Source organism: Plecotus auritus (assembly GCF_963455305.1).
Source record: "Plecotus auritus genome assembly, chromosome: 2".
Taxonomy (NCBI): domain Eukaryota; kingdom Metazoa; phylum Chordata; class Mammalia; order Chiroptera; family Vespertilionidae; genus Plecotus; species Plecotus auritus.
In genome coordinates, this window is record NC_137771.1 from 100,629,955 (window position 1) to 100,651,952 (window position 21,998).

General features: G+C 37.6%; 1 protein-coding gene across 4 annotated transcripts in view; it reads left to right on the forward strand.

Annotated features, from left to right (window-relative positions):
• Positions 1 to 21,998, forward strand: part of EXOC2 (exocyst complex component 2) — a gene marked incomplete at its 3' end in the record, with an annotated part of 271,555 nt that overhangs the window by 207,531 nt on the left and 42,026 nt on the right. For all 4 annotated transcript variants that reach the window (XM_080658431.1, XM_080658434.1, XM_080658432.1 and 1 more), the window contains one exon: positions 10,400 to 10,541. In XM_080658431.1, the coding sequence (XP_080514557.1) occupies positions 10,400 to 10,541 (142 nt within the window). The remainder of the gene's footprint in view (positions 1 to 10,399; positions 10,542 to 21,998) is intronic.

Sequence of the window (21,998 nt, forward strand, 5' to 3'; positions counted from 1 at the left end):
TCACAGAAGTGAATGATTATGGCTTGGGACCTCACTTTATTTGTTTTATTTCCCCCATCTCTTAATAATATAAATTAGCTAAATTTTGTTTAGAAGCTATTTTAAAAAATAAATTAGTTGTAAATTAATCCATTTGGGAGTTTAAGATCTTGTGGACAGAAATTATAAATTGGGAGATGAATGCCATGAAGAACACTGAAATGTGGGAAGGAGAACAGTGTAATCAGATCTGTATTTCTGAAAGCCCCATCCTGGAAACACCACAGACAGTGAGTTGGGAGAGTGAAAGAATTTAGAGATTAAGCTAAGCATTTGGGAGGGAGGTTCCTACAATAGCACAGTAGTGGAAAAGGACTGAGTTTAAACAGGAAGAGCAACATAGATAGGTTGATATTTGAACACTGTTTTAATCTTTCTCTCATGGCATTCATCTCCCCTATTCCAATCCCCTTTCATCTAGCCACTCATGTTTTTTCTTGAACATTTTATGCAATTTGTCTGCTCATTCATTTACTGAACATTAGCTTACCAGGCTCTATTTTAAGAACATTTACATATAGGTTTTTTTTTTACTATCTATCAGGAATGCCTTTTCCTCAATCTGGACATGACAAAATCTTGATCATCCTTCAAAGCCCTACTCAGATACAAAGTCTCATCCTGTAAAAAGCCTCTTATGGCCTTTTCTTATCTGTTTTTCCAAGGTACAAAATGAATCAAATCGTCTTCTTCCGATGATGTTTTATTCACACTCCTGGAATAGCGTTTTAACACATTACATTATGATTAGTTTAATATCAGTATACTTTCTATTAAATTTATCTGTATTGTTGAAAGTATTACAGATGCCTCCCTTTTTTTCCCCATTAACCCCTGCCACCCCACACCCACCCCTCCCAGGTCTTTACCACACTATTGTCTGTGTCCATGGGCTGTGCATATCTATAATAATAAAAGGGTAATATGCTAATTAGACCGAACGTCCTTTTGAGCGTCATTCCAAATGTCCTTCTGGACAAAGCCAGGGCCGGAGCAAAGCCCAGGTCCTGGGTGCCTGGCAATGGCACCCAGAGGGAAGCAGCCTGGGACCCAGGTGCAGGAGGGAAGCCAGTGTCGGCAGCCGGGGGCGGGGAGGGGGGAGCAAGGCCTACTCTTGCACGAATTTTTGTGCATCGGGCCTCTAGTATGCATATGAGTTCCCTGGATAATCTTTCCCCACCCATCCCCACCTTCCCCCTGAAATTCGTCAGTCTGTTCCATGCTTCTATGTCTCTGGATCTATTTTATTCATTAGATTCCACATATGACTGAGATCATGTGATCTTATCTTTTTCTTACTGGCTTATATCATTTAGCATAATACTCTCCAGGTCCATCTATGCTGTTGCAAAGGGTAAGAGGTCCTTCTTTTTTACTGCCACATAGTATTCCATTGTGTAAATGTATCACAACTCTTTTATCCACTCATCTACTGATGGGCACTTGGGCTGTTTCCAGATCTTAGCAATTGTAAATAAATGATATTATAAACATAGGAGTGCATATATTCTTTATGATTGCTGTCTTGGGTTTCTTAGGATATATTCCTTTTTTAGATTATAAAATTTCAAGAATTTTTATTAAATATTTTATCTTTACAAAAGAATGGATCTTATGTAGATATCCTATGTAATAAAAGCCTAATATCCAAATCAACTGAACCTCGGAACAACCAGTCAGCGGGGGGGCAGGGCCGGCAAGCGGGAGTCACCAGGCCAGCCAAGGTGGGTGCCAGTGGGCAGAGGGAGGGGATGGTGATCGGGGGACAGTGGTGACCGGCAGTGGTGGAGGGGCGATTGGGGGCGGGGCCAGCTACTCCCTGGCTGGTGCCATCCCCCGATCAGCCCGCTGGTCACCTTGCCGGTTGCCTCCCACAGAGGGAGGCCAGACTGCGGCTTAGGCCCCCTCCCTTCCTGGGGGAGCTATCATTCGAACATCCCCTGAGGGCTCCTGGACAGCGAGAGGGTGCAGGTCAGGCTGAGGGACCCTCCCCCCCGAGTGCACGAATTTTTGTGCACCGGGCCTCTAGTAAGAATAATAAAATGAACATGTGCACCTACCACCAAGCTGAAGAAATGGAGCGTCATTCCAGACCCCTTCGTGCCTGCTCATTTGTTTGCATCGCCCTCCTTTCCCTATAAGGCTATTGCACTTTGCCGTTTTTAAATTGTACTTTGTTCCATATTACCTGTTTTTTTACTTTTAAAGAGCATAAATGGGATTATCTGGTCTGTATTTTTCTTTACTTTTTTTTTTCTACTCAATATTGTTTTTGCTATTCATGTTGCTGTATGTAGGTTATACTAATTTATAAAGTGAGCTAGAGTGTGTCTTCTTCTTTATTCCTTATAATCAACTGTATGTTTCTTGGACTTCATCCATTTTGCCTACATTTTCAAATTTATTGGCCTAATAGTATTTTTTATAGTAGTTTCATATTTCGATCGCAGCTGCATTTGAAGTTCTGACCCCCATTTATACTTGCTTGCTTAATATTTTCAGTCTTCTTTTCTTGATCAGTCTTGCCAGAATCTTTTCAAGAACCAACTCTTAGTTTTACTGTTCTCTCTATATTTTTTTTTCTGTTGCAGTAATTTGGGTGCTTAGCTTAATAGTGTGTGTTTTTTAATAGCTCATTGATTCCATACCTTTCTGACTAAGTTCTACATGTGAACATATGGTATTTTAATTTTTCAGTTTTGTATTTTCTAATTTTAATTTTGTGAGTTTGGTTTTTTGTTTTTTGTTTTTTTCACACACAACATATGTGATTTTAAATTTCCAAATTGGGAGAGCAATCTTTTCTATATTGGGAGTTAGTTTTCTTTATTACAGATTTCTAACTTAATGGTTCTGAGGTCAGAAAATAGGTTTGTAATAACTTTGTTGAAACTTGCTTTGCAGGATATATGGTGAGCTTTCTTAAATATTCTACCTTCTTAAAAAGATTATGTCCTTCAATTTTGAATGCCACATTCCATATATGTCCATGAAATCAAGTTTGTGAATTGTGTTGTTGAATCTTCTGTATCCGTTCCTTTCCTTTGTTTACAGTATTTTGGTCTTTAATCTGTTGGTGACTAGAAAGCATGTATGAAATTTTTTCTTTGGCTACTTTTTAGATTATTTTCTTTGTCTCTAACATTCTGTAGTCACCATAATGTATCTCTTAATATGAGTATTACTTTTTTTGCCTTTTTTCCCCTGACTCTGATTTATACCTTTAATCTATCCTGATAAATTCTCAGCCATTACCTCTTTTAATATTTTCTCTATTCACTCTTTTCTCCTTCAATATCTCCTATTGGATATTTATTAGATCTCTCGCTCTATTCTCCATCTCTCATATTTTTATTTTATGTCTTTCCCCTTTAATTCTATGAAATGATTAGGAATCATTTCTAAAGTGCTCTCTTCTTGTTCATTTCTCCTCAGTTATGTCTAAGCTTGCTGAAACTTACTGTCTTTTGACATTTTATTTCAGTTTTTCATTTTCAGAAACTTTCATTTTTGTTGCTAAGTAATGGAAAATTTTTAATTTACTCTGGAAGGATATAATTTCAAACATCAGAGTAACACAGCGATTTTAAACTAGTGTGCCACAGAATTTTTAAAATATGCAGTACCTGAGTATTCAGAGGGTCTGACCTCTTTTCCCTTAAATTGTCAACACAACAATAGCCATCCGGTGTGACTGAATCAAAATTATATCTATTTTTTTGTCAAATCTAAAAATACTATTTTTAGATATATTTTTTTGGTTGTGCCTCAGGATTTTAGCAGTTAATTTATGTGTTCCATGAGATGGAAAAGATTGAAAATTGCTAGTAAAGGAGATAGTGGTATGGCAGTAAAGTTCTTTCCAGTGTCCTTCAGATTGTTCTGTGTAAGTGGCCGACTCAAATACAGTGTATAGTAAAAAAAGATCCCTTTTTCCCTTCCTTAAAAGGAGAAGATTGGAGCAATCAGTAAAGTCTAATTAATGGGATATGAGGTAGTTAGCTGGATTATAAAAAATTCACAGAAAAAAGTTTTGGGAATGATGACAAAGATTAATAGTAAGTCACCAGGTTAGAATCTCAGTAAAAGGTAAAGGAAGTGAGAAATGATGGTGTTCACTAACAAGTCATAGAAACATTGCCTATTCTTTTGTTTCAGGGTAAGAATATATTCTGTTTTATCCAGAATTCTTTTTTTGCTGTTTTAATAGTGCCACCTCTATTCAGGATTAAGAGTTTATTTTTTAAATTAATTATTTACATGGTATTTATTTTGTCCAAATTTGATATGTTATGGTTCAATAACATAAAGGAATGTCAGTTTGCATCTGCCTCGCCATCCACTTGCAATGAATTAAAAATAGATTAATTTGATTAAACCTAGTAATTCAAATTCACTTAGATGGAAGTTCTGATTAGAGTTTGATGAGTTAGTTTATTTCTATAGAGATGGCTCAATTAAATGTACTCATCTTTGAAAATAAATAAAGTTTTGTTACCTATTTTCCTTTCTCAGAAACATACTTTATTTTAAAAAGCACTTTTACAAAATTTTTCTGAAATAGTAAATTTAAAAATTTAAATTTGGAATATTGAAATAAATCAAAATAATGATTTTACTGTGTTAACTATTTTGAGTTTATGACAACTGTATAGAAATGGAGGAAGTATGACATCTACTTGGCAGATGTTTGCTTTCCAGGACCTGTCTACTGTGAGCAGCTGCTCAATACAGGTCGGACATGTGGTAGAAGAGTACCTTGACAGATATTCTGCTAAAGAAGTTATTGGGGTCAGCTATTACAAGTATTTATTACTTGTTCCTACATCTAAAATACAGCCTTCTAATATAGTCTGTATTTCTGTAAGTTATTGCCAACTGATTGAAGTACTTTAGAAGGTGCTGCCCAGTTTTAATATGTAGGAATTTAGTGAGTACAGCTATTTCTGAGTACATAATTATTGAATTAGCACCCCTCCTTTTTTTCTTTAGATAGTTGCCTTGTTTTGGTTACGGTCATCTGGCCTACAAGGATAGCGTGCTCTCAGGCATCATCTTCCCTGTGAAGCCTTTACAGTCCTCTTAGTAGTGCCCCTTAAAAACTCTATGTATCTCTAATAGCCATATTTTTAACATGTAATGTTATGAATATTTGTCTTTCTTTTCTGTTATACAGTGACTTCCTTGACAGGATTTTTTCATTTTGCTTCCATCCATCACTGTCTGGAGGTGCTTTAATAATGGATGGTCCTTAACCCTTGCATTTCAAGTTGGGTCAAGCACACTTAGTTAACATCTGTGTTCATAGCTGGTTTGAACAGGGCATTAGTGAAAACAAGGCACTTGAAATGATAATAATAATTGCTGCTAGCATTTATTGTGTACTTTAAATGTGCTACACAAGTTTCATAAATTATCTTTTTAAATTCTCACAACAAAATTTTTGAGGTTAGGACTGTTGACCTTATTCCTGCCTTGTCACAAATCATGCTGTGACTCCACTCTTTCTTTTATTTGTCTGGTACCTGTCTACTCATCCATATCTTTTCAAACATTTTTTACAAATATTGAAGTATAATTTATATAGAGTAAAAGAGGCAAATCTCCAGTGTATAGATTGGTGACTTTTTACACATATATACATCTGAGTATCCACCACCCAGATCAAGAGATAAAAATTTCCCTCATTCCCCATTCCAGACAATAGGCACTATCTCACCACTATTCTGATTTCTGTCAGCATAAATTTTTTTTGCCAGTTCTTGAACTGAACATAAGATGCAACTATACAGTTTGTATGTGGCCTTTTGTGTCTGGCTGCTTTTGTTCCAACATAGTACTTTCTGAGATTCATCGAAGTTGTGTGTCTCTCAGTAATTTATTTTATTGCTGAGTTTGTATAACCAAATTTTGTTTATCATCCACATAATACTGGACATTGGATTGTTGGAATTGTAGGTTTAATGAATGTAGTTGGTGTGAACATTGCTGTAAAGTCTTTTTGTGAACATTTGTACTCTGTTATTGTGGATACAGTAATACCCCATTCAACTGCAGTTTCACTTTCCACAGTTACAGTCCCATGAACAAGCATGGAATGAAAATATTAAATGGAGAATTCCAGATAAACAATTGATGTTTTAAATTGCATATTGTTCTGAGCAGCATAATGATATCTCTTTCTGTCCTGTTCCATCCCTCCCTGGGATGTGAATAATCCCTTTGTCCAGAGTATCCACACTGTCCATGTAGTACAATAAGATATTTTGTGAGACAGACCAGATCACACTCACAAACTTTTATTACAGTACTGTATATTGTTATAATTGTTCTATTTTATTATTAGCTATTGTTGTTCATCTCTTACTATTCCCAGTTTACAAGTTAAACTTTATCATATGTATATATGTATAGAAAAAAAACATATACTGTGAATAGGGTTTGATATCCAGGGTTTCAAGCATCTATGGGGAGTCCTGAAATGTATCCCTGCAGATAAGGGGGGTGCTATATATACCTAGAAGTGGAATTGCTAGTCAGGGAATAAGTTGATTAGAAACAGAATTGTTTTCCAAAGTGGGTTCTTGTTTTACACTCAGCCAGCAATGTATGAGTCTTCCAGGTGCTCCACATCTTCACCGACAATGTTACCTTTCTTATGTTAGTTAATCTCATTGCTTTCATTAACTGTCCCTGATAAAAGTAATGATTTTAAGCATCTATACTAATAAAAGCCTAGGTGGTCCTCGCGCGACGCCCTCACAACATCACAAGATGGCTGCCTCAAGATGGCCAGCAGGGGAGGGCAGTTGTGGGCAATCAGGCCAGTAGGGGAGGGCAGTTGGGGGTGATCGGGCCGGCAGGGGAGGGCAGTTGAGGGTGATCAGGCCAGCAGGGGAGGGCAGTTGGGGGCAATTGGGCTGGCAGGGGAGGGCAGTTGGGGGTGATCAGGCCAGCAGGGAAGGGTAGTTGGGGGCGATCAGGCCAGCAGGGGAGGGCAGTTGGGAGTGGATCGGGGCAACAGGGGAGGGCAGTTGGGGGTGATCAGGCTGGCAGGGGAGCAGTTAGGCATCGGTCAGGCCAGCAGGGGAGCGATCAGGCTGGCATGCAGAAGCAGTTAGGGACAATCAGGCAGGCAGCAGGTAAGTGGTTAGGAACCAGCAGTCCTGGATTGTGAGAGGGATCCTAGATTGGAGAGGGTGCAGGCCGGGCTGAGGGACACCCCCCCCCATGCACGAATTTTGTGCACTGGGCCTCTAGTCTTATATATTCAGATATCCATTTTTAGATACCTTCTTTTGCTTACTCATTTTTTTCATTGGGTTGTTCATCTTTCTATGAGTAATTTTTAGAAATCTGTAAATAAGTTCTTTGTCAGGTATCTATTTTTTCTCCAAGCCTGTAGCTTGCTATTCTGTTCTTTTAATGGTATCTTTTGAGTAGAAATTTTTAATTTTGATGAGGTTCAGTTTGTGAGTTTTTTAAATGTTTAATGTCTTTCATATCCTGTCAAAATCCTTGTCAGCCTCAATGTCTTAAATATTTTTTTCCCAGAGGCTTTGTGGTTTTAGTTGTTATATTCTGGTCTATGATTTATCTTTTACTAAGTATTGCATTTTGTTCATTATCATTGTGTTAATTATGCATGTATTATTATAGGTTTATAGTATGTCTTGAAAAGAAAGTTCAACTTCTTTTCTGATATTTTTTCTTACTGCATTGCATGGACTAGTACTGCCATTATAATCTTGAATATAAATGGGAGAAGGGACATTTATCAATTCCTTTTCTTTTTTACCTGTTGAAATAATTTCACTTCTCTATAATGTATTCTTTTTATTTATTTATAGATTCAATTTTCCAGTAGTTTGTTAGGATGTTTATGTCTTCGTTCATGAGGCTCATTGGTCTGTAATTTTCTTTGCTCGCAATATTCTTGACAGTTTTTTATGTCAGGGTTTTGCTGGCCTCATCAAACAAAATAGGAAACATTCTCAGGCTCTGGTCTATAGTAAAGTTGGCGTGTGATAATTTCTTCCTTAAATGCTTGGTAAAATTCACCAATGAAACATCTGGTCTTGAAGTTCTCATATGAGAGCATCCTATATAATAAAAGGGTAATATGCAAATTGACCCTAAGGGTGGAACGACCAGGAATGACCAGTTGCTATGATGCACACTGACCACCAGAGGGCAGACACTCAACGCAGGAGCTGCCCCCTGATGGTCAGTGCACTCCCACAGGGGAGCTCTGCTCAGCCACAAGCCGTGCTGACAACTGCGAGTGCAGCGGCGGTGGCAGGAGCCTCTCCTGCCTCCTCAGCAGCTCTAAGGGTGTCCAACTGACAGCTTAGGCCCGCTCCCCATGGGGAGCGGGCCTAAGCTGTCAGTCGGACATCCCCCGAGGGCTCCTGGGCTGCCAGAGGGATGTCTGACTGCCAGTTTAGGCCCCATTCCCCGGGGAGTGAGCCTAAGTTGGCAGGTAGACATCTCCTGAGGGCTCGTGGGCTGGCAGAGGGATGTCTGACTGCCAGCTTAGGCCCCCATCTTCTGGGCGCAGGCCGGGCTGAGGGACCCCCTCTAGTTTGAAATAATGGACTCTATTAGGGTATATAGGACTACTTGTGCCATTTTTAGAAAATTGTGTTTTTCGGGAGTTTGTCAATTTCCTCTGTTGTGACAGATTACATAAAACTATAATGTCCCTTTCAAAAGCCTACTTTTGGCATTGTTGGTTTTCTCATATTAATCTTTTTAAAAATTTAATTGATTTCTGATCTTACCTTTAATTATTCTACTTTCTTTGAGTTCAATTTTCTCTTTCTAGCTATTGAAGGTAAAAGATAAAAATATTAATTTTGAGTTTTCTTCTTTTAAATCTTTCTTTCTGAGGGATACATTTTTGGCGATAAAACCCATTGCTTTACCTTTGTCACACAGATTTTGATATGTTGTATTTTCGTTGTCATTGTAGCTTCTTATTAATATTTCCTTTTTGGATGCCTCTCCTCTATCAAGAATTGGTACTTGTATCATTCCCAGAATATCTCTAATTATCATTTAAGCCTATGTTTCTAAATATTAGAGAAAAAGAGGGATGAAGGAGGCTGGAAGGGAGCTCAAGGTTCATTCCATACTATGTTTTCCTCAATTGTTCATCCTCATCAGTCTGATATATTTGCTTTTGGGTGAGAGCCCTTTCTTAGGTTACATGGGTGATATATTCTTTGAATCTTCACATATTCAAAAATATGTTTGTTGGACTCTCTTAGTGAATGGGCTCTCTTAGCTAAGTATAGGACTCTTGGGTTGCATTTCTTTTATTCCTGTAGATATTATTCCAGTGATTTCAGATTCCAATGCTGCATCTGAGAAAAGCTGATTACAGACTGGTTTTTTCCCCTTGTAGGTAAATTATTATTACCTCTTCTCTAACTGCTCATAGTTCTCTACTTAATTGTTTTGTTGTGTGTGTGTGTGTGTGTGTGTGTGTGTGTGTGTGTGTGTGTGTTTGTGTTTGCATATTTGAGCTCTTTGGAACTATCTTCTAAGTCTCGTCCTTCATAATATCCACCTCTTTACATTTTTACTTTGTGCTTTGAAGTACTTAATTGCACTTAATTTCAATCTTAGTAGTGACCAACAATTTCATCAATTAATCTAGTCAGTTGTTAGCTGATGAAATCATGTGTTTTATCTTCGTGAAGTCTTGTTTTATATCATACTTTAACCTCCTTAAGGGTTTTCAGTATTTTTCTAAGTTCAAGTGGTTGCTTTTCTCTCCTACAGCTGAATTTCCTGTTTGGCAGATATTCTCATTTATAGCTGCTAGATTCACTAGCTGTGTGCTTGTTTTTCAACATTAGCTTCTTGAAGTTCAGGTGTGTTGTTGTAGAGAAGCTTCTGTTCCATGGGTCAGTGGTGTGGAAGCAGCTAGACTGCCAGTCCACTGAAGAGGAGCATAGGCTCAGACTCTTCACTTCCCACCTTAATGCTCATGAACCCACTGAAACTGCTTGGCCTCTTGGGTGCCAGTGAGACCTGGCACAGACTGGTCAGACGGATGCTCACTAAGTTCCTCACCCTGCTCCACTCTCACCACCATCAGGAACTCCCAGTACACGTGGGCTGGACATTCTGTAAAAGACCTGTAGACCACACATGGGGATTCATTCTTATTTTATTGAATAGTCATGCTAAGTGTGGTCTTTATTACTGAACATAAATAAAGATGTGGTTTTTGTAGGAAAATTGTTAAGTACTTTTAAAATACACTGAAGTGTTTTTAAATTTACATTATTTCCTTTTTTTTCACCCTCAAATGGACAACTTATAATTTCTCTTTATTATGTGTTTTAAGGTTAGCATGGCCTCATTGAAAGAATTAGACCAAAGATTGTTTGAAAATTACATTGAGTTGAAAGCAGATCCCATTGTTGGCTCCTTAGAACCTGGAATTTATGCAGGCTATTTTGATTGGAAAGACTGCCTGCCTCCAACAGGTAAATGGTTTCAAGTTATCCTAGTTTTCTAAAAATAGTCTAATCTCTCCAGAGTAATAAATGTGGATATGCTTTTTATCAATTAAAATATGCTTAAAATGGTTTTTTAAAAAAAATCATATTTTTTAAATTTCTTTATTGATTAAGGTATTACATATGTTTCCTCATACCCCCATTAACCCCTCTAACCGCCCCCCACTCATGCCGTCACCCCCCTGGTGTTCGTGTCCATTGGTTAGGCTTATATTCATGCATACAAGTTCTTTGGTTGATCTCTCCTCCTTTCCCCCATCCTCCCCTACCTTCCCTCTGAGGTCTGGCAGTCTGATCGATGCTTCTCTGCCTCTGGATCTTAATATTTACTAAAGGATTATAGTATGATTGTAACTTTTTATTAGCTTAAACTCATTTCTTGATAGTTTGGAATTTATTATACTTTTTAGTTAATAATACTTAATGACTTAGTTATTTTTAAATTCCAGAAAATAATTAATTAAACCTTATATTATTTGATCATTTTTAGTAATGCATACTTGCTTCTTATGATACTGCTTTATTACATAGATCTAATAGACTTCAATAGTTATGCAATGACTTTGTGACCATCATAAAAAAATTTAGTTAAGAAATCTGGGCACTTCTACATAAGACCTAATTATTAGTACTAAAAGGTGAAGGATAGAAGGAACATGTGTAGGAGAGAGATTATCAAAGAAAATTGAACTGCAAGAGAATGACTGACACAGTTTTAATATTGTCTCTGCTATTTCAAATGAAAGTCACATTCCTTTACCATATATAATTTAAAAATAACTATTGTTTTCCTTGCCAGTGTGGCTCAGTTAGTTGGAGCATTGTCCTGTGCTCCATAAGGTGGTGGGTTCTGTGCCTGGTTGGGGTACATACGGGGGGCAACCCATCGATGTTTCCCTCTCTCCCTCTCTCCCTTTCTCTAACTAGGATGTGGTGGTGCTGGGGTTCAGAGTTCAAATCCAGCAGGCCCTACCTAAAAGCGCTATGTTGTCAGGGTAGACAAAGAGCACATCAACCTCCATTAAAAACCTACTAAGAAAAAGACAGATAACCTGGTAGAAGAAAAATGATAAAAATCATGAAATTCACAAAAGAACTAAAATGGCCAACACACTACTCAAAGAACACAAATTAAAATTGCATTACATTGTCATTTTTAAAAACTCTTCAGTTGGCAAATGTTAAAAATCTTGATAATAGCTGCTTTTTGGCAAAAGCACCAAGAAATAACCTATCCCATCATCTTTTTAGGAGTGTAAATGGGCACAACTGTACACAAATATATACACATCGGTGTGTAGGTTTATGTACGTGCATATATATGCTTTTATATAATTTATTTAAAAATTCTAAGAATTTATCTTAAGAAAAAGATCAGACAAGTAAGCAAAGAAATATGTGCAGTGATGTTTATTAAAGCATTGTTTTATATAAACAAAATCTAAAATACTACCTAAATGTTCATTAGTTAATAATTCATGAGATTCACACACACACACACACACACATACATTATTTGTATATTTGGTAGACAAATGCATTTATTATTCTCTCATTTTTAAAAAAGAATATATAATTTACAATGTATACAATTCCATAGAGTCATCACACTCATGAAAAAAAAGATGCATTTAACACTAACTTATTTTCTTCATAGACACACACTTGATTTGACAGTTCAAAAATGACACCAGATAATCTAGATTTCAGCAAGTCATTTGACTGTTTTTCCTGATATGCTTTTGGAATTAGCATTGTTAGAATAATTACAGCCAGAGTATCTTAATGTTAGTCCATAGGGTAGACTCTAGTTATTGCAAGATTTTTTTTTAACAGTATTAGCCACTTGAAAATGGAGGAGTAAAAAACTGTAGCCAAATTTATGAAGATAAATCTAGTAAGGTTAGCTTATCTAGCCCCATTTTACACTTACATTATACTTAGAGTTTCTATGATGCTTTTGTGTAAGCCTGTGATGGAATATTCTAAAATTAGTGATAAAATTTAGCATTCTTTATTAATTAGTACTACCACTGAATAAAAAATAGAACCTTCAGAGGAATTCTGGTCTCCAGAAAGGGTGGAAGAGCCTGTATCAGGCAGGCTAACCCTTCCATAGTTAAAAATTTTAAGCACTAGAGAGTCCTAGAAAGTAAACAGAAACTGGAAGGAATGCTTCAACCTTTGAAGGAGGTGAACCTGGACTGGCCAGATCTGTCTGTATATAGCTGTCACCTTAGGGCTGCCTTCAGTCTGCAGGACCTGGTGATTACTACTCCAGGAGAAAGTCAGACTTGTGCTGTAAGGAATGCTGGCTGAAGAAAGTAACAGTAGGGGAAACTTACATCTAAAGGACGAAATGAAATCACCTGAAATTGTGAATATGTGGGTAAATATAAAAGGTAAACTTCGTTATTTTTCATTTCTAGTTTCTTTTAAAAGAATCATTTGTTTGATGTGAGAAAAATCCCTAAAATTTACTAAATTAAATTCACACGAAAAACCTTTCTTTGTAGAGAACTCCAAGCCCAGATAGTTTTATTAGTGAATTCTATGAAATGTTCAAGGAAAATTAATACCAATTTTACACATTCAGTCTCATTTTATAAAGCCTGCATAGCCTCAAACCAAAAATCCGACAAGGGCATTACAAGGAGAGAAAATTACAGCCTAGTGAATCAAATAAAGCAATATTATCTGTACTATGGAGTTCTAATACATTATGACCAAGTAGGGTTTATCTCAGGCATGCACAGTTAGTGAAACATTTGAAAATCAATCACTATATTAAAAGCCTTATAGTCATCTCAGTAGGTTCAGAGACATCACCTAACAAAATTCAACATTCATTCATGATAAAATAATACAAAAAAAAGTGTTTTCACTCCAAGGCATTATTTATGTAGACAATACTCAAGAATCTATCAAACTCTCAGAATCAATATACAAAAACCAATTGTATTTGTAATACAACAGCAAAAATTGGAAAATAAGCTCATAAAAATCCCATTTGCATTAAAACATACACAATTAGGAATAAAGGACATTTGAGATTTCTTTACTGGAAATTACTGCTGAATGAAATTAAAACCCAAAATAAATGGGGCTATGCCATGGTTTTCTATTGGAAATCTTGATATTGTTAAGAATATCACTTCTCCCAAATTGATCCATAGATTCAGTACAGTCTCAATTAAAACCTCAACAAGATTTTTTATAGAAATTGCAAAATGGTTGTAAAATCTGTTTAGAAAGGTTAAGGAATTTATATATCTAAAACCATCTTAAAGAATAGGAAAGTTGTCATACTCACATTAATTGACTTCAAGACTGTAAAGCTACTGGAATAATTGCTAGTATGGTATTAGCATAAGGATAAACAACTAGATTCATGAAACAGAATAGAAAATATTAAAATAGACCCATACAAGCATAGTTGATTTTTGACAAAGACACCAAGACTTTCCCATGGGGAAAGGAAGTCTTTTCAACAGATATACTGGAATAAGTATCTATACTAATAAAAGGGTAATATGCCTTCCTGAAGTCCATCCAGACAAAGCCACAGTGGCTGCGAGGGCCGGCAGCACGGGAGAGGGAGAAAAGCCGCCCTCCCTGCGGTCCCGGGCGCCAGCGCCTGTGGCCCAGGTGAAGTTGGCCACCCACGGTCCCCTGTGGTGTGGCTGCAGCCGGCCTGAGCAAAGCTGGTCCGGGTCCTGGGTGCCTGTGGCCGGCCAGAGGAAGGAATCCTGGGTCCTGGATGCGGGGCCAAGGCAGAGGTGGTTAGGGGCAATCAGTCCAGCAGGGGAGCAGTTAGAGGCGATCAGGCCAGCAGGGGAACTGTTAGGGGCAATCAGGCAGGCAGGCAGAGGTGGTTAGGGGAGCTTAGGCAGGCAGAGGGGTTAGGGGAAATTAGGCAGGCAGGCAGGCAGGTGAGTGGTTAGGAGCCAGCAGTCCTGGATTGGGAGAGGTGCAGTCGGACATCCCCTGAGGGGTCCCGGATTAGAGAGGGTGCAGGCCAGGCTGAGGGACACCCCCACCCCATGCACGAATTTCATGCACCAGGCCTCTAGTATATATATATATATGAACAATCGTTTCAGAAAAGAAGATACATAAATGGCCAATAAATGAAAAGCATATAACATTGTCATTGGAGAATGCAAGTATAAACATAATGAGATACTACTTCAAACCTAGTACAATAGCTAAAATTAAAGAGACTGACAATACTGTTACATGTTGACGAGGATATGGAGCAACTGGGACTCATACATTGCTCATCAGCCTGTAAAATGGTATAGCCACTTTGGAAACAGCTTACTACAAAGTTAAACATAAGTCTACCTTGGGAACATTCCACCTCTAGGCATTTTCCCAAGAGAACAGAAAATAAGTGCACAAATAGACTTGTACAGTGTGGCCATCACAACTTTATTCATAATAGCCCCAAACTGGAAACCACCTAAATATCCATTAAGAGGAGAATGTATGAAGTTGTGCTTTTCACCAATACATTTTGAAGGACATATTTATACTTTGTGCTCTGGCCAAAGATGGAAATACATATATTTGGAACACTGAGACTAGAATAAAAAAGTGAAATGAGTTTGTTAATCTATTCTCAAAAGTTTTTAAAATGTTTTCATAATGTACAAAAAGAAAATACATTTCCTTTTCATTCACAAATTCAGCAAATATGTAGTCTGTTACATACAAGGTACTCTACAAGTTTTTCAAGTTGTTCCTGATTTCCAAGTTTAAAATCTAAATAGAGAAGCTGGTGTACAAGAAACTCACACTGTGTATGAGATGAAATCATTGTGATTCTTAAGTTAGAAAGCACTCAGATTCTTTTTCAGTATCATGCGTCCTCAGAGAATTGAAAAAAATATATGGAGAACCAGGGCAGTAAACTCAAGAGTGTACCAACTCATGTTCTTCATGCTCAGGAATATCTTTAAAATGAATATTTGCTAGAGGAACTCCTGAAACTGTTTTTTAATCTGTGGCACATGCTTCTCTTTTTACATACTTGGTGGTGGTGTGTGTGTGTATGTGTGAAGGCAGGTATTTGGTGAAAAATAGCATTAAGTGGCAAAGAAAGTTAAGCCCAGCATGCATGGCTCAGTGGTTGAGTGTTGACCTATCAACCAGGAGGTCACAGTTCAATTCCCAGTCAGGGCACATGCCCGGGTTGCGGGCTCAATTCCCAGTGTGGGGCGTGCAGGAGGCAACGGATCGATGATTCTCTCTCATGCTTGATGTTTCTTTCTCTGCCTCTCCCTTTCTCTCTAAAATCAATAAAAATATATTTAAAAATAAAAAAACAAAGCAAAATTTAAATGCCAAAATAGATCTATATTCTCTTATGATTTTATATCCATTTATTTTTAAAAGCTGTATCTGCTTGGGTCCCCTTTAAAATTAAAGTCCACTGAGTTATGGGTGAAAAACAACTTTCATACTGTTTGACTAATTATCTATTATTTTCTATTAAATATCTTTCTCTTTTTGCTTTTACCTAAGGAAAATATATTTCCACTGCCACGTGAAGAGTATCTTGATTAGTTATTGTATGTGGGTTGTTGTTGTTGTTTTTCAGCACTTTTCTCCTAATACTATTTTGTGATTTTAACTAGATTGTTGTATTTCAGTAAGCTATTGAACTTATTTCTGCATGAAGAACTCTGGAGTGGTGGGTGGGTTGCTTACCATTTATATTGTTAAATTGGCACCTCCTATTTAAACATTCATCTCATCAGTTGTTAAACTTTACTCATAGGAAAAATCTTTTTCTGAAATTTTTTGGGGAGTTTACAAGTTCATTTTCAGGTCTGATATGGGGTCTATGAAAAGATATTGCTATATTGCTTTGTGGATCATCCTCATTGATTAGTAGTCATGTTTGGTATTAGAGAAGGATGAAAAAAGGGACTCTCACCCCACCAATATCTCAACCTAAACAGAAGGAAAGACAGGAAAACACTATTTGAATTTTTGGGAATGGGGAATCAAGGAATAACAGCTCTCTTCTCTCTCATGTTTCAAACCAATTGAAGAGTAAGACAGTAGAGTTGGCAGATGAAGAAGCTGGTATGGAGAATATAGTTTAGATGTAAGAACCAGATGGGCTTCCTAGCCTCCAGCCTCCACCTTGAAACAAGCCACCAAAGAGAAAGGCTGAGACTGCAGAGCAAATATAACTTCCTGGGTTACTCCCTCACATGGCTCTTGGGTGGAGAGGGAAGAAGAAAGAGACCAAACTCCCATGCTCAGGAGTTTAATAGATTCGCTCAACCCAACCAAAGGATGGATTAATGTCCATGCTCCACACACTGGGAGGTTCCACCTCTGTAGGAGCGGAGTAGGGAGTGAGACAAGGAGCCAATAGTGTTGGGGGAGGGGGGGAAAGAAAGGGAGAACCGCACTCCCAGAAACCAGAAGAGGGGGAAATACTGTTCTTATTAAAAACCAGACATACAAGATATAGCTAGCTCTAGGTATCCAGGCAAAGATATGAGCTGATTTCAGCAAATAAAATAGTTGTGCATTTCATTAATATACAAAGAAGCAGAATTATTTCAGAATCTACATATTAATACCTATTACAAATGAAATATCTCTGCCAATAGTTTAAGGATTAGTTATAAAGACATTTTGTACAATAATAAATTGACCCTGAAGTGTTTTTCACTCTCTAGCCAACTTTCAGTTGGCTGGATGGAATCCAACCGCCAGTACCTCCCTCACTTCCGGTTCCTTCTCAGTTTGCCTGTGACTTTTAACTGCATGTATACCCACGGTTCCTTCGTTGGCCTGTCCAGAGCTGATTGCACCTGCTTCCCAGTCCCATCGCTGCTACTCTCTTAGAGGCTGCATGCCATCAGCTCTCTTCTCTTTCTCCAGGCCTTTGACAGTGTTTCTCTGTGTCCATAGCTTCTAAATGGTACCTGGCTTTTGGCAATAGATTTATTCAACCAGTTGATTGATTAAAGAGAAACACTTTGACATAAGTTTCTCCTGCCAGAGATGATAAGGAAAAATAAACATCAACTAAAATACCAATTTACAGTTTGGTTTTTTAAAGTAAAATATCTTTTCAATAGAACATCAGGTTGAATTATCTTTTTTTAATCCATTAATGTCAAAGGAGAGAACTTTGGTCCATTAAATAAGATAACAGTTACCAAAAATAACATGTGAACTGCCCATCTTATGTAATCTACACTAATAAAAGAGCAAGATGCAAATTGACTGTACCTTCGTGACACCCACCAGCCAATCAGGAGTGAGCATGCAGATTAACACAACCAATATGGTGCATTAATTTGCATACACAGGCACCGAGCCGGGGGTGGGGCAGGCAGCATGGGAAGGTGGAGAGGCGGCTCCAGCCGGAGCGAAGGCAGTGCGGCAGCCAGGGTAAGGAAGGCCCATTTTTGCACGAATCTTTGTGCATCGGGCCTCTAGTAATCCTATATAATAAAAGGCTAATATGCAAATCGACTGAACGGTGAAACGACCAGTTGCTATGACGCACACTGACCACCAGGGGGGCAGATGCTCAACGCAGGAGCTGCCCCATGGTGGTCATTGTGCTCCCATAGGGGGGAGTTCTGCTCAGCCAGAAGCTGGGCTTGGCAGTGGGCTCACGGCTGGCGAGCGCAGTGGTGGTGGCAGGAGCCTCTCCCGCCTCTGCAGCAGAGCTAAAGACCCCTCAGGGGATGTCCGCCGAGGGGTCCCGGACCGCGAGAGGGCGCAGGCCGGGCTGAGGGACCCCCCGCCCCCACCAGTGCACGAATGTCGTGCACCAGGCCTCTAGTTTATAAATAATTAGAATATTATAGAATAAATATAACTCAAATATTTCATAAATGTAATTTCACCTTTCCAAAATTATTCTGGAGACTGTTTGAGCCTGGCAGAATTTTGTGAACATCATATTCCTGGTGTTATTTCTTGGACATTTAAACATCTGTTCTCTGAATTTGGAACATGAATGGTAACACTCAGTGAAGTGGCTGTTTCTCTATGTCCCATGTTCCACAGGCTTTCTTCATTCTAGTCATGGAGTAGCTTGACTTCTGCTTTTGATCAAAACAGATGCCAAATGAGTGAACTTCATCTCCACAAAGAGAAGTCTCAGTCAATAATCTTTTCCTGCACTGAATTCTGAAAAAATAGTTTTTATTAATTTCTTGGACTATTTATTAACTTCATTTAAAAATTTTTGTAAAGCCCTAGCCAGTTTGGTATAGTGGTTAGAGCATCAGCCCACAGAATGAAGGGTTGTGGGTTAAATTCCGGTCAAGGACACAAATCTCAGTTATAGGCTCAGTCCCCAGTCCTGGTCAGGGTGAGTGTGGGAGGCAACCAGTCGATGTGTCTCTCTCACATAGATGTTTCTTTCTTTCTGTCTCTCCCCCTCTCTTATACTCTCTCTCTCTTAAAAAAAAAAAAAAAAAATCAATAGGAAAAAAATATTCTTGGGTGAGGATTAAATAAATATATAAAATAAAGCAATTTTACATTTTCTAAAATAGTATAGTCATCTTTTTTAAAATCACAGTTTTATTTCATCTCACTCCCCCCCCCATTTTCTCCTTTTTTATAAGTAGTTTAATGTATCAGAGTTAATGCTATAAAACAATTTATACAGTGCTTTGGACATTTGGTTATAATTTCTTTGTCTGCCAAGCATTTTTCAATAAAGTTAATTTTTGGCTCTAATGGTATTCAATGTGAAATTTATTAACTTTGAGATGACCTGTGGCCTACATATTTTCTTCATTGCATGCCTTATCTGTTAAAGTACTTATTTTATTATGTATTAAATTGATAGCTGTAAACTATGCTATTTGGCATTGGTAAACTAACATACTATTGTGTAAATAAACATTTGAAGTCAATTATAAACTTCTTTATTTTGGACATTTTCTGACATATCAAAATAGAACAGTAAAACAAATCCTGATTGACCTATTGTCCAGCTTCAACAGTTATGAGCTCATAACCAATCTTGTTTTATCTGTGCCCCATCTTCTCCCCACTACCTCTGGGATACATTGTTTTGAAATAAATCCCAGACATTAGATCATTTCATCCATATGCAGATCAGATAAGGGCTTATTTTCTTAAAAAACATAACCACAATACCTTTATCAGATCTGGAAAAAGAAAATCCTTAATTTCATCAAATATCCCATCAATGTTCAAAATTCTCATAAAAGCTTTTTATATAGCTTATTCAAATTAGGATTTAACCAAAGTCTACATGGTACTTTTGGTTGATATGTCTCTTACTATTTTTATTATTATTTTGCTCTCTAGAAACCCCTCCTCAGCTTATTTGTTGACTAAATCAGGTTGGTTGTTCTGTAGATATTCTCACTTTCTGGACTTTTCAGATTGCTTCTTCATGGTGTCATTTAAACATGTTCCTCTGTCCCTTATGTTTCCTATAAATGTGTGATTAATAAAGAAGCTTTATCAGTTTTAGGGTTTGATTTTGTTTTAATTTTGTTTACTACCACCAGAGATACATAATATTTGGCTGCCTCTCTTTTTTGATGTCAAGATTGAAATTGGATATAAATGGTATCAGTTTGGTTCACCCTTTAAAGTTTATCATAACCTTTCATCCAATGGTCATAGTACTATATGTAATTATTGCCATGATCTATTCCTTTTTAGGGATTGCAAACTAATGATTGTTAGCTGGAACATTAAGTAAAAAAAAATTAAAAATTCGTTAACTATTTGGTTCCTACAGGAAAGGCAGGATATATGCTTGATTCTTAGGAGTTTTCAGAATGAGTTGGTTGCCTCATATTTTTTTAAAGGTGATCAACAAGATTTTTTTTATTTTGTATTATCTTGATTAATTCATGGTTTAAGCATACATAATGAGTTTCAATTCATTATAGCAGTTGTTATTTTTTAATGATCACATTGTACCCTCTCTGGTGGGGGAATTTTATTCTATGGTTCCTGGCTTCTGGAGTCGCAGCCTGTAATGTGCCCCTTCTCTCAGGTGTGCTGAAGTGTTCTGTGTGCACTGTGTGCCTGCTTGAGCCAGGCTTGGAATTGGCCACCAGAAGGGAAGGAAATAATACGAATTTAAAAAATGAAAAAACTTCCTGTCCCTTAACTTTCTATTAACTTTTTTCATACTTTGTCTCCATCCTCCCTATGTACCCTGACTTTTTTGTAATCTCTCTAACTCTCATTAAATCTCATCGAAGAGTCTGTTCTATTATTGCACAAGCAGTGTTAAGAGCAATCACATTACCTGGTGGTTTCTTATATTCCAACAATGTCATCACTTCAGTTCAAGGCAACCAGTTAAGCCCATTCCTTAACATTACAGTTCCTGCCAACCTGGTAGTGGAAGGTCAGATCCCCTCTACAGTATTCTCTTATGGTTAGTAAGGCATTAAAAAAAACTGTGCGTATGTTCTGTATGTGGAACTTCTGTTTCTAAGCCCTATGGAAAGTATTAGGGGTTTGTTTTCCTGACTTACCTGATTTTGTCTAATTATAGACATAAGAGTCTTTTTCTAAAACTCATTTACACACTTCATTAAATGTGTGCAACATGGTAAACACCAAGATGACTGAGACTTGTGTATATTCTACCATTTTGTTGTTCTTTCTGCACCCCATTTATTTTATTACTTCCTTGTGATCTTGGCTACATTTGGGGTTAATGATCACCCTGAATTTAAAAGTGTTTGTCTTTAAGCTTTAGAGTGCATTGGAGGGTCTGATCTCTGACTTAGGGCATGCCCTGACAGCATGCATCCACTCTTTTTTTTAATTTCTTTATTGATTAAGGTGCTACATATGTGTCCTTATTCCCCCATTACCCCCCCCCATTCCCCCTACTCATGCCCTCACCCCCCTGTTGTCTGTGTCCATTGGTTAGGCTTATATGCATCCATACAAGTCCTTTGGTTGATCTCTCCCCCTTACCCCCACCCTCGCCTACCTTCCCTGAGGTTTGATGGTCTGATCGATGTTTCTCTTCTCTGTATGTTTCATGTCCTCTAATCTGTCATAAATTGAGATCAGAAATGTCCTCTTCATTTGTGCCCCTCTTCCAATACCAATACCAGGGGAGAACCTGAGAAAAAAAAGTCCCTTTAGTAGTTACTGGGTTAATCACATCCCAACATTCTTAACCATCTTCTCTTAATAAGCAGCAAAAGCCATCCCCAAAATATTTACAATACAGCTTAATAATTAACCATTTTGATGACTGTTCTGAACATCACAGTGGAAAACTTTTGAGTATGTGTTTTTAAAACAATAATGTCTTGAACATTTCCTAGAAGTCCACCTAGACACATCCTTCCCTTAATAGCTGAGGAAACCAAGGCCCAAGTGCAAGGTTATCTAAAGTCACAGAGGATCATGTTG